The 12,400-nt window shown below is 51.3% G+C and overlaps 1 protein-coding gene and 1 long non-coding RNA gene across 5 annotated transcripts in view; one reads left to right on the top strand and one right to left on the bottom strand.

Moving 5' to 3' along the window:
• Positions 1-5,553, bottom strand: TMEM106C (transmembrane protein 106C). Of its 4 annotated transcripts, none has more exons than XM_001490227.5 (8): positions 5,425-5,553; positions 4,686-4,897; positions 3,739-3,802; positions 3,100-3,259; positions 2,867-3,007; positions 2,371-2,420; positions 1,629-1,682; positions 1-749 (listed from the first exon to the last, which is right to left on the bottom strand). In XM_001490227.5, the coding sequence occupies exons 2-8, from the start codon at positions 4,867-4,869 to the stop codon at positions 653-655; spliced, it is 750 nt and encodes a 249-aa protein (XP_001490277.1). In that variant the 5' UTR covers positions 4,870-4,897; positions 5,425-5,553; the 3' UTR covers positions 1-652. The 4 variants fall into 4 exon arrangements, with proteins under 4 accessions (XP_001490277.1, XP_005611181.1, XP_005611179.1 ...); XM_005611124.4 differs by having other exon boundaries at positions 5,429-5,539; XM_005611122.4 differs by having other exon boundaries at positions 5,320-5,509.
• Positions 5,554-5,616: 63 nt separating this feature from the next.
• Positions 5,617-12,400, top strand: part of LOC111773971 (uncharacterized) — a 29,678-nt gene continuing 22,894 nt past the window's right edge. The window contains exon 1 of the long non-coding RNA XR_002808739.2: positions 5,617-5,707. This is a non-coding gene — a long non-coding RNA (uncharacterized lncRNA). The remainder of the gene's footprint in view (positions 5,708-12,400) is intronic.

Here is a 12,400-nt window from a genome sequence, read left to right as displayed (position 1 = left end):
TGAATCAAAAGCAGGGTTTATTTTTCTACCAAATCCCCAATCCATGTTCCAGCCAATGGATGAAGGGTAAATCAAAGCCCATAAAGGTTCTTGGTAAAAACAAGTGTAACTCTCTACAGGAAAAAGTTTGCTTTTTTTTTCAAAGTTCCTAGGCATTTGGGAACACATGAAAAAACTTCATACGCTGAACGGTCTGTGCTTGCTTCTACTATATATTCAAACGTTCCCTCCCCACTGCCTCTCCTGGGCAGATGAGGCCCCGATGACAGTTCTGGAGCTGCACTAACTGTCCTGTCTCCATGTCACTCTGTGGTCTGATAACCTAGAACCACAGTATGATTTCAATTTATAACGGCCCAAGAACAGCTGAAAAGATCTGAATTACATTCTTCAAACCTTCTTGGAGTGCCTATTAATTTGCTGGGCATATGGCCAGGCACTGGGCAGTGATTCTGCTGGTTCTCAGAAACAGAAATGGTGCTACAGAGAGGAGTTTTCCTCCCAAGTGGTAGGAGGATGTTTGCTGGGGATAAAAAGAACCAATTTCTCCTCTCCTTCTACCACCTGCGATAGGTATGGAACTCAGGTCCAGGGGGAACAGAAGCTGTGTTTCTCCTCACAGGTGCTGCCATGGAAGAACAAAGAGAACTTTCTAAACAGCTGTAGAATTTGCTCCACAATCCACATAGTGATGGGTCTCCAAGGAGCTCTGGGTCACATGGCCAATGTATGAAATCTTCACTGAAGTTCTACGCAAAAGAAACCAAGAAGAATTAATTCTGGTTTTTAGATGAAAAAAGTAAGAAAAATTACCCACATAATTTCTTGCAAGCTCAGGCAACAAAATCCAAGGTCCCAGATGCATATCTTTATGGTTATGTAACCAGGGGGCCAGAGGATCTTTCCACATCCACAGAGCTGCTATGGCATGAGGCGACCTTCTGAATAACTGATTCTCAACAGGGGACTTCTAGCAACACCTGGAGACATTTTGAGTTGTTACAACTGAGGGGGAAGGAGGTGGTGAGTGTTACTGGCATCTAGTGGATAGAGGCCAGAGAGGCTGTTAAATATCCTACAATGCACAGCACAGCCCCAACAACTAAGAAGTGTCTGGCCTAAAACGTCCATAGAGGCGAGGCTGAGAGACCCTGCTGTAAACTCTCATATTTCAAATATCTGCAGCAGACCCTGATCACTTGCAAATTTAACAGTCACGGTTCTAGGAATAACCCAGAAGTTCCGTGACATGGTAATTTGTGTGGATAGAGCGCAAATCTGGCCAAATGCCCAGTACTTACGACTTGAGAAAGCTTTTCTGTTCTTTACTAGCCTCATTAGGATTCTTAAGGGGTCACAAAATTAGACCCCATTTCACGGAGAAAATTATATGCCTAGCTGTTCACTGTGAAACTGATGATTTGTGAAAGGGACTCGGACACTGCATCTAGAGGACACCAAGGGTCCTCTGTGTCTGTGCCTGGAAGGCATCGGGCATCCCCTCTTTGGCTAGGTGCCTCCGCCTTGTGGGTCACACAAGATCTTCAAGCAAAGGTGGCGAGCTCACACAGCCTGACGGTCCAGGCTCAAACACAAAGGCCATGGGGACAGGGAGAAGTGTGACGTACCGCATGAAGATCACTATGTTGTGAATCAGGATATCCGGCAATGTGCAGAAGAAGCTACCAAACAGCAAATATGGAAACGGTCAGTGTGATTTAAAAAACGAAGCATCAGCAGAAGAGTCCTGAGCTACACTGTCACATTGAAGAGCAGTCAGCCCTGTTTGGGGGCCTCCCCTCCCCCAGATCTACCTTCTGATCTTAGTTCTGCCATGGCTCACTAGTTCCCTGTCCCCACACATGTCCTTTCACCCTCCCACATCATGATACTTTGGGTTTTTGTTTTTTCTTTTTTTTTGCTGAGGAAGATTCACCCTGAGCTAACATCTGCTGCTGATCTTCCTCTTTTTGTATGTGAGCTGCCACCACAGCATGGCCACTGACAGAGGAGTGGTATAGGTCTGCACCTGGGAACTGAACCCAGGCCACCAAAGCAGAATGCACTAAACTTAACCACAAGGCCAACAGGGCTGGCCCAATACTTTTGTTTTTTCATACACATCATATAAATGCTGGAGTGTGGAAATGGAAATGTTTCCAGTGACCCGAGGTTCTCTTTTAGAAATTCCAGCATTTCAGTTCCACATCAAACAACACATCCTCCAAATAAACCTCTAGACAGCCAAAGCCAGGGAACCTACAGGCCAAAGCCTGGGACTTGGGGCAGGACCAGCCCCAATCAATTGAGTATAATTCTGAATCCCTTTCACCCAGAGGAGAGCACACATATAAAGAATATTGTCCTTACTACACATAGGAATACGGTCCTCCCATCTCAGCCTTCACAGTAAAATTCACCTGAAAATAAGACACCAGAGTCAGTCTGTGACCAAGCGGGCTTGACATAGAACACTACTATCATTAGCAACCCAAAGACCTGGGAGCATTCTTCCATCACATATAAAATATTTCCCCAAGACTGTCCACCGTAGACTATGAGCTGCTAACAAATGCGTCCAGGCTCTCCCCTTTTGAGAGGCCAACGGACCTGAGACTATCATATTGCCTCTTCTTGATTTGCAGCAAATTGTTTCTCTTAGAAATTCTCTTGTTCACTTAATACTTAAATGCTAGCTGATTTTTTTCCCCAATTTTTCATAATTACAGAGCCCGTCAGGTCTTCCTCATCAACTAGTTCCTACAAATAGAAATGAGGAGAGGAAAAGGAAAGTAACGAGGTTCTGGCATCCCCACCACCCCTTCTCTGAGGCCTGTGGGGCAAGGATCCTAAAGGAACGGTATACCAGGTGCTCGCTCCGAGGTGGAATAAGGGAGACATTTGCTGTCACATATGACCCAACCACGGTGTTCATGTACTGAACCTGGGTGGACAGGCTGGTCACGGCCACAGAGTAGAAGTTGGAGTTCCTGATTTTCAGGGTGGCCTGGATCAGGGCAAAAGAGGAAACAAGTGGTAAGTGTCCTGGGTCTGAGACTTGCAGGTGCACAACCTGGGAAGGGAGGCCCAAAGTCTTACCGTGATGGCGAGGATCACCAGGGAGTCCTGCTTATTAAACGTGACTTTCACCACTTTGATGCCATCGTCATCCACAAGGACTGAATGTGGAAAGAGGAAGAAAACCACCAACCCAGATGCCAGGAGACACAGCAAGACAGACAGGAGTACATATTGCTTACTGCAAAGGACACAGTACATGAACGACCCAGGCAGTCAGATATCAAGGTCCAATCCGTCAAGATTAAGTGCAAAACCAGGAAGGATGGGGGAGGGACAGGAAAGTACAAAGAGCCAGGAATCACAGCCTATGCGGAATGAGTGGAGTGGGCGAAGCCTCTTAAACCCATGTGAATGCCGTTTTCAATGTGGGATGAGAAGCTGAAGACAGGAGTTGTGTGGACAGAAACACTTCACCTCCCAGGCCACCCCTTTTCTCCAGTTCCTTCCAATTCAATTCCTTCACCTCAGAATGTTTCCAGCTTCAAGTCTTCTTCCCCAGATTGCGATGGGGGCAGAGACATCTTGCTTGAGCAAATAGTATTAAAGGAAATAGGGAATTTACAAGACTAGAGTTTTCAAAAAGTTAACGGGCATTTGTAAGTAGAAAGAGACTAGGGACAGGTGTAGGTATTAACAGGAGAGAGGCAGGTGACTCACGTTCTCTGAGGGCGCAACCTCTGATCACTGTGTGGGATCAAAGCCACCAATTCATTTACTTGCTCTAGAAAAGAACCAAACAATTATCTTGGTAAAATAAATCCCAAGTGTTGGTAGCACTTCCCTCCACATCGCACACCATCCTGCCACAATATGCACGTCTGGAATTAGGCACTTCTAAGATACTAGCTTCACATTTTGGGTCTAATGAACAAGGAACAAGTAACTCAATAAAGAGTGTCAGACATGATGTGCCAGAGCAGTGACAAGGACGCTGAGAAATCCTGGAATTTGTCTGGCTTTACTGCATTGCCTTGGGGAGGTCATTCCCTCCCTAGGCCACTATCTCCTCATCTGTAACACAGATTCAGACTACATGGTTTCTAAGGTTCTTACCAGCGCTAAACCTCTGTGGCTCTTCATCGAAACTGTTAAGACTTTCTGAGAGACAACTTAGTAACAGACGATCCTGCGCCTAATCCAGGCTCCACTCCTGAGCAGTTGGTTTTTCTCTTCCCACTTGATATATTTTTCAGACCTTAGGTTGTTAATGATTCACAATCTGCTTCCTTGAAAAGACGCTTCCAAGATGGTTCCCACCACCCCCAAAGCCGTGCCAGGCCTGAACAAGTGAGAACAATAAACAAACGTGCCTGTCAACAAACCCCACAAAGAGAGCAAACCAAATGTTCCAAGCCGAGGAAACAAAGAACAAAAGAGTAGAAGTGAAGAAAAGAAAGGCTTTCAAATATAAGGAAATCAAGAGAAGTTGTGGAACCTGCCCACGTTTATCAAGTCAGCTGAGCCGGCTCCTGTTCAGGGCATGGTCTATGATTATGGTATTGCTGCCTAGAAGAAAACTCTGTCTAGAAAACAAGAGAAGCCCTGCGGTACCTTGGGATTCTCATTGGGGAATCATCCTTCCCCTGATCACCAAAGATTCTCACCTGTTGGAATGTAGCCGGTCCCTTGGCACGTGAGACAGGTGATGCTATCTCGACCGGTGAACTCCACATACGGAAACTGAGCGATGGCTTCTTCCTGCTCCCGTTCAGCCAGAAAATCCTCCCTGTCATCTTTCTTTCGCCTGCAGGAAGAGGGGCGAGCAGAGGCGGAATGCTGGGACCCCATGTCCGGGATGTGCCACTTGTGTCATGTCCTAGGATGCAAAGAGGAAGTGAGGGCCCGTTAGTGGCCACGCTGTGCCAAGAGAAAAAAAACTGCATCCTTCTACGAGAAAAGTGAGAACACAATCACGATCAAATTGCCAGCCTGCGTGTGATCCCAAACACCTGCACAATTTCTACCAGGACCCTCATTTTGTTCCAGTGCTCCCCACCCGCCTCCTACCCGCTACATACAGCTGGAGAAACAGGGCCCGCTTTCGCCAACCTGCCCAGCCTGGCTGCTTCCTGTCCACTACTTGCAAACTCTGTGCTTTCCTCGAGAAAACCTTCCTGGGCAAACCACCTGCACCAAACGGGTTAACAGGCCTTAGAGGTCCCCATCCCCCTCCACTCACAGCCCCGGGAGGCGGGCTCAAGTCACGCCCCCTGACAAAAAGCGACGCTCGGAGCCCACCAGAGTTGCCCAGGCGGGAGCGAACGCCGGACTCGCCGGACCTGCAGGGCGCGAACTCCCGGCAGCTTCTCGGCCCCCGCCACCTGTCCGCTTCGGCGGCTTTACCTGCCTCTTCGGTCCTCGGAGCTGCAGGCACTCGGTGCGCACGCGCCGAATGGCAAGCTGGCCGAGGTGGGGGGAGGGGGGACACGCCGGCGTGCGCTCGCGCGTGCGCTCTTCGCAGCCCAGCTGTCTGCGCCGGTAGAGGGCGGCAGAGAGCAGAGGAGACCTGGACCCCGCGCGGCTTGTGGGAGGGGGGCTCGGGAGAGAGGGTGATGCTCCGTGGTTCCCCAGAAACGCTGGGAAAGGCTCCAATCAAGTGTCCGAAGCAGAATGTCTCTCCGCCAAGGTGGGGAAGTGGGGAGGTGTGGCGGGGTTGGCGGGGGGAAGGAGCTGCCAGCGACCGAAGCCATTCTCAACAATTCTTTGAGCGCAGGGGCTGTGTAGACGCTCAGGGGACAAAGATGCAGAAGACAGAACCTGCCCTCATCCTGCTTCAAGGCCTCCCCTTCCCCAACACTACACACACACACACACACAATTAGAGATTAGAGAACTCTTTTAAAAGCGTGGGTTTCTTTGTACAGACTGCCAGGTTGAGCTTCGCCTGCAGCAGAAGGAAGTGCGGCAGACATTAAGCAGGTGAAGTTACTAAAGATGATGTTGGAGGCCGGCCGGTGGCATTGTGGTTAAGTCCGGCGCGCTCCGCTTCGGTGGCCGTGGTTCCAGGCGGGCGGCGGGCGGCGGCGGGGGCGGCGCGTATACCCACACCACTCATCAAGCCATGCTGTGGAGGCCTCGCACATACAAAATAGAGGAAGATTGGCACAGAGGTTAGCTCAGGCTAATCTCCCTCAAGCAGAAAAAAAAAAAGAGGCTTGGCAACAGATGTTGGCTCCGACAAAGACAAACCAAAAAAGATGATGCTGGGCGGGGGGGGGGGCGGGGGGTGGGGGGGAGTGGGGGGGAGGAGAGAGGAGAGATTCTTAACTGGGTGAGTGAGGGGCCTGCCTGGCAGGGCAGAGTGAGGTTGGCAATCTCAGAGGTCTCTCTCTCCTCATTCTCCTGTGGGAAAGGCTGGTGCCCCTGCAGCTGTCTAGCCACCCGCCCAACTGCTGGTCAACCCACTGAGCCTTTACAATAGAAAATGTTGAAGAGAAAAATATCGAATGACAGTTGTTGAAAATTGTAAGGAAGACTCTGTTCAAGGGGGCCATGTTAATAGTTGTAGGGACCAGGGCGATGGGGTCTTTGCAGTGAGAGAGAGAGATTGGGCTCAACTCTGAATACAGCATGAGCAACTGGGAATTTATAGCCAAGGGTAAGGGTCAGTGGACGGAAAATTACTAAGAGGAAACATCAGGGGTGAGGGGAATTCTGGCTAAACTGACCTAACAGGATTCTTGCTGAAGACAGGCCAGGCTGATCAGATATCACCTGGGGGGTGGTGGAGGATGAGGGACCCAATCAGATACGGAGGGTGACGATCAGATATGGAGGGTCGGGGGTTCTTGCTAAAACTGGATTTTACAAAGAAGCATGCAGATGGGCCTAGGAGAAGATTCAGGCGCCTGACTAAAGTTTGGTCAAGCAAAGAATCTTCGTGAGAAGCAACAAGGAGCCGTTGCTCCTCTTTTCCACCTCCACCCCACACCTTCTCCTTCCTGAAATCTAGTCTTCATCTCGCTCCACGCAAACTCTATACCAGTTTATATTCCTTACTAAAACAAATCTGCTTTTCTTGGGGACAGCAATATGCTCAATTAAAGACACTTCCCAGCCTTTCTTACCATGTGACACACTTCAAGCCAGTGAGAGGTAAGCAGAGATTGTATGGGACTTCCAGGAAAGCTCTGTAAAAGAGACGGAGACTTAATTGGTACTTTGACCTTCCTCTTCTTGTTTGGAATTTGGTCTTGATGTTGGAGATGGGACAGCCATCTTGTGCCCATGAGGCAAGAAGTGCATGCTAACTAAGGAAGGCTGGGTGGAAGGATGAAAAGGAGCCTGGGTCTCTGATGGCATTTGGAGCCACATGCAAGACCTGGATTACCTCGCTTCTGACTTCTCATTACATGAGAAAAATAACCACCCCCCAAAAATGTGGGGGTTTTAAGTGCCTCTTTTTCACAGTGGGGTGCAATCCCAGAAGATACAGACACAGAGCTAGAGAAGGGGAAAGCCTGGATTTTAACACCAGGAGTCTGACTGCTTTTACCGCACGCTGTGTAGGCCACACTTAGGTTTCTGTCCTCTTCTAACGTCTGCCCTTAGGGCACACACCCTTAGAGAGAGGGGGGGCCCTTTCCTGTCCGAGGCCTGTCTTCCAAGTTCGACTGGCTTGTCTGAGGGGAAGTCACTGGGAAATCTGGGGGCTGAGCCCATCCTTCAGTCACAGGGGTGTCACCTCACTTTGTGGCCTCTGTTGGAACCCTGCCAAGGACGGAGGGCATTAAGCTAATGTCTACACTACAGGTGGACATTACAGAGGGTTGTCCAGGCTGTTGCAGAAGCGGGGAAGGTGAGGAGGCAGCAGCCTGATTCATTCCACCCTAACAGGAAGAGGAGGCCCGAGGAGACTGAGGGCTGTGGGTGCTTTGGAAAGGACAGGAAACCCGCTAAGGGCTTTGGCCTGTGGTGAGGAAAAGACAGGACTTCGCCTGGCGGGGACTGTAAAGGGGGCCTGGGGCTTAGCCAGCAGAATCCTTGAGGCCTTCTGACAGCCTGCTTCCCGAAGTGTGTCTGGGACAGTAGACTGTTCTCTCCAGTGTGGCTCTTGTTCCTCCTCGTCTCCCCAGCACCCGGCTCCTGGTCTGGTGCATAGTAGGCCCTTGATAAATGCCCGCAGAACGACTCAGCCTGGAGGCGGGCCAGCACTGTGTGGGGGTGTAGTCCCAGCATCCGCCTGAGCCCTCCACCCGCCTGAGCTCTCCATCCGGGAGGCAGTTTTAATTGGGCAGCACATTCCTGAGGAGACACCCATCACTTCTCGCCCGTGCCTGCCTTCCAGGTTTGTCTCAGCATCCTGGTTATGAGCCGTGGGGTTGCTGCAGCCATGAGCTCACTGGGGCTCTCCAGATAGGCTGGGGAAGAGGGGGGCCAACTGGGGACCCCTGCACTCCCAGCCTCCTCAGTTTTTCTCCATAGGCATTGTGTACCCCTGGACCCTCAGACTGAGGGGAGTAGAGGCCCTGAAGGAAGGCCTGTGGTCCTGAAAGGCCCTGAGGGGTGGGGGATGGTCAGGGATGAGCTCTGCTCTGTACCCTGCCCCCTCACGCACAGGACAGGGCTGTGCAGGGGGATTTAGGACTGAGGAGACCTCCCTCTGCACTGACAGGGAGGCTGAGGGCTTAGATTGGAAATGTTCTTCATGCTCTTCATTCTGCCTCCTTTCTTTACTCCACAGTTGGGAAAACTTGCTTGAGGTTAAATGACACCTGGTAAGTGAAAGAATCGGGATCAGAACCAAACCCGCCACTTCCTTGTTTGGTATACTTTCCAAAGTGATGGGGAGACTTGCGAGAGCTCGGGGACAGTCCGAGGCTGAGCCAGGTCCCAGCCCCATTGCTGCAGCCTCTGTGACACACAGCTGGCGTGGAGGGGCACACGACCCTCTTTATTTAATAGATTCTATGTCTATTCTAATGTGAATCTGAGATCTCAGTGTGCAAAGCTCTGGCTCATGTGTTGTCCAGATAAACAGGAAACAGTCCCTCCCTCTGAAGTTCCAGGGCCAGGTCTCTAAAGGGGGCAGGGGCAGTCGGTCCCTTGCATTGAGAACCTCTCACAGCACTGGAGCCATTCGCCTCTCCCCATGGCCTCTCCCTGGTGCTTCCTTTCATGCGAAGCAGCTGTTATTTCCATTTCACACTGAGACCCAGGGAAGCTGATTGCCCCGGCTCTAGTGGTCAGGTAAGAACGGCATCATGGGTTTTCTGCTCCCAAGTCCTGTCTCTTTGTACTTTACTGTGCTGTGAAGAGTGGTAGTGGGAAGAAAGTTTACAGACCTGTTCTAGGAAAAGGAGAGGCACAGGGGCTGCTTATATACAAAAGGGGTCTAGGCACGGGCTGCACCTGTGGGCTGTGCCTACAGTGTTGGCGGCGGGGAGCTTTGCTCAGAGAGGTCATCTATGATGGGGAGACACAGTGAGGGTGCAGAGGCTTGTGTATCCAAGGAACTGACAGTCCACCACGACCTGGTAAAGGGGAACCCTGAAGCTACAGTCAACCAAGGTGGTCCACAAGGCCAGGCTTGCTTCAGCTCCTTCCCTTAGGGTTGTAGAGGCTGATGGTGGGGCTCACATTCACCTGGCTCAGGGATGCATCCTGGAACAGCCAACAAAGTGTTCTGAGTGCGGGCTGCAGTAGAAGGTATGAATCTTCCTCCATAAACCCAGGTGGACAAAAAGATGTCCTATTTGAAAAAACATTGTGACCAACCTAGCTCCAACTCAGAGCCCCATGCTGACTGGTTGGCAGGAAATTTAATCCCCTCTGTTACTGAGCTGCCTTCCCTTTCCCAAGGTCCCACAAGTGTCCTAGACACTTGCTCCTAGAGCCCAGGAAGCAGGAGAAGGAAGGAGCTCTCACACTCAGCCAATCGTGTCACGCTCTCTCCTCCTCGTCCAGGGCCCACAGGCCTCTGATTTGGGTGATGTTGATGCTTCCTTAGGGCTCAGGAATCCTTGCCCAGGCTGACAGTATTGGTGTCCAGGGTCGGACATGCCCAGTGCCTGGTGCAGCCACTTCCCACGGAGATGCCAGGGCCAGGGTTTCAAAACCTCACAGACCCGCCAGCAGGCTCGACCACAGAGGTCCCTTCCCCGCCTGGTACAGGCCCCGTCTCCCCCTGCTCTCACCTGGTTTTCCTTTCTCTCCTCGTGGCACCTCAGGAATACCCAATATCATCTCTCCAATGAGCTGAACCATCCATGGAAGATAGTTCAAGGGGTGGCCTCAAAGCAATCTTGAAGAGATATTTCTACCCTACAGAAATCAAAGAAAGCAAACCAAAGGGCTAGTATCTCCTTGGAACAGGGGACAGAAATACAGGGAAAACCAAAACACAAACTAACACCTTAAAACAAACCCCTGAACCAGACTCTCTGGTGTAGGGACTTGCAGCCAAGGATACTACTGCCTGGCCCCTGACTAGTGACAACAGTCCCCAGGATCCATGTGATGGCTGTGGGGGCCTTGGTCCTTAATAGTTGCCCAAAGTCCCTCCACAGCTGGCAACCTCAGATGAACACATGTTCTAAGTGGCACCCACAGGCTGCTATACACATGTAATGCAAACTGCGTGGCCTCCTCCCCTCCCAGGATTGCCAACCTTGAGCACCCCCGCCCAGAAGTTCTGGACGACGCTGTGAGTGGGATCTGTGTGAGGAGCTGGTGCCCTCGAGGCAGGTGAGGGAGGAAGGCTGCTGGGCTGGAGAATGTGGGAAGCCGTGCCTGAGGGCTCGGCCAGGGGGGCCTGCTGGATTTTTGCTCTGCAGTGAGCATTTGATGAAACCAGGAAGAGTCAGCCAGCCTTCCTGGTGGTCCCAGCCCTGCCTTTCTCACCCCCTCTGTCAGCTTCTGGGACAAACCTGGTGGCTGAGCACATCCACATCTGATTGTTGTCAGGAACCGCCATTAAACTTCTGTGTCTGCTGCTGACCTGGGCCTCATGCCTGGGGCCTCAGCCAGCAGAGCCTCTGCCCAAGCAGCTTCTGCTGAGACCCAGCCAGACAAATGAGGGGGGACAAGCATGGAACGAGTGAACACCCTGTGCAGAGCAGGCGGCAAGATGCACGGGACGATGATAGGAATGAGGAGCTGTGGGGCAGAGCCTGAGGACTGAAGGCAGAGATGAACTCCAGGGGGCTTTAGAAAAACAAAGTCCATACTCAACTCCATCCCCAAAGTCAACTGTCTGAACTAGCTCCTGGTGTCTTCTCCTCCCCACCCACAGTCAGCAGTTGAATTCAGGCCCTCTACATCTTTTGCCCAGGCAATTGCAATAGCCTTCTTAGTAGGCTTTCTGGCTCAAAAAAATTATAATTCACTGAGTATCTTTTATGTGTCTATTATGTGTGTTTGATGGATGAGGCGTCTGTGGCTCAGAGAAATGGAGTGGTTTGCCCTGGTATCACCCAACTGGAATACAATTGCCACACCATCTCTGGCCGCTTGCCCTTTGGCCCTTCCTCCACACTCCACTGGTCTAGTGGTCTGTCTAGTGGTCCTTTCCTAAAATGCAGATGTGGTCATATCACACTGTTTCTTAAAAACTTTGGTGGCTCCTCACAGGCTGCAGGAAAAGACCCGAACCCTTTCCACAGCTTGCGAGGCCCTTTCCACTCTCCTGCTACCCTCTTCCCGCTAACCACACACTCCGGCCACAGAAGACTATTTGTAGCTCCCTAAACATGCCAGTACTTCATGTTCTCGCTCGTTCTGTCCTCTCTGTGTAGGATATTCTTTTCTCCCTGCCCCACCCCACTCCACACCCCATTTCCTGCACCCAGAGAGATCCTACCCAACCATCAGACCAGCCCAGATGTTGCTCTGGAATCTTCCCTCAAACCCATCTCCTGCCACCCCTACACACACACACTGCTCAGTGTCGCTACAGCTGTTCCCACATCTGTCTCCTCTGTTGGACTCTCCTCTGGCACCTGTGCTTTTCCACTATATTATAATTGTCTGTGAACCAGCCTGAATGCCCTGTTAGACTGTAAACTCCCTGAGGACAGGGATGGCATTCCTGGTGCCTAGAGGAGAGCCTGGCAGACAGTCAAACTCCATAAATGTTTGTTGATTGAGTTGAGTGAATGAATGGGAAGCACCTCAGGACAGGGACAGTGTCACAGTCGTAGGACACAGTCTGTGTCCTCATCTCATGGCATGTGCCTGGCACCCAGTGGACGTGCAGTCAGGGTAAATGAATACAGGCGAGAGAGGATGGAGAGGAGGAGGGGAAGGGAAGGCTGGATTCAGAGGCAGTACAGGCACGGACACAGCTCTGTTCCTTCCGCCAGGGGGCGCGGGAGGCCCG

Source organism: Equus caballus, chromosome 6, assembly GCF_041296265.1.
Source record: "Equus caballus isolate H_3958 breed thoroughbred chromosome 6, TB-T2T, whole genome shotgun sequence".
NCBI classification, from domain to species: Eukaryota; Metazoa; Chordata; class Mammalia; order Perissodactyla; family Equidae; genus Equus; species Equus caballus.
This window is presented reverse-complemented; position numbering and strand designations above follow the sequence as displayed.

Excerpts from the sequence above, each read along its gene's own strand:
- TMEM106C (XM_001490227.5), bottom strand. The coding sequence starts at position 4,869 with ATGGGGTCCCAGCATTCCGCCTCTGCTCGCCCCTCTTCCTGCAGGCGA. Across the intron at positions 3,008-3,099 it reads TGGTGATCCTCGCCATCACG|GCCACCCTGAAAATCAGGAA; the intron begins GTAAGACTTTGG and ends GCCCTGATCCAG. Across the intron at positions 2,421-2,866 it reads CACCTCGGAGCGAGCACCTG|GTGAATTTTACTGTGAAGGC; the intron begins GTATACCGTTCC and ends TCTTATTTTCAG.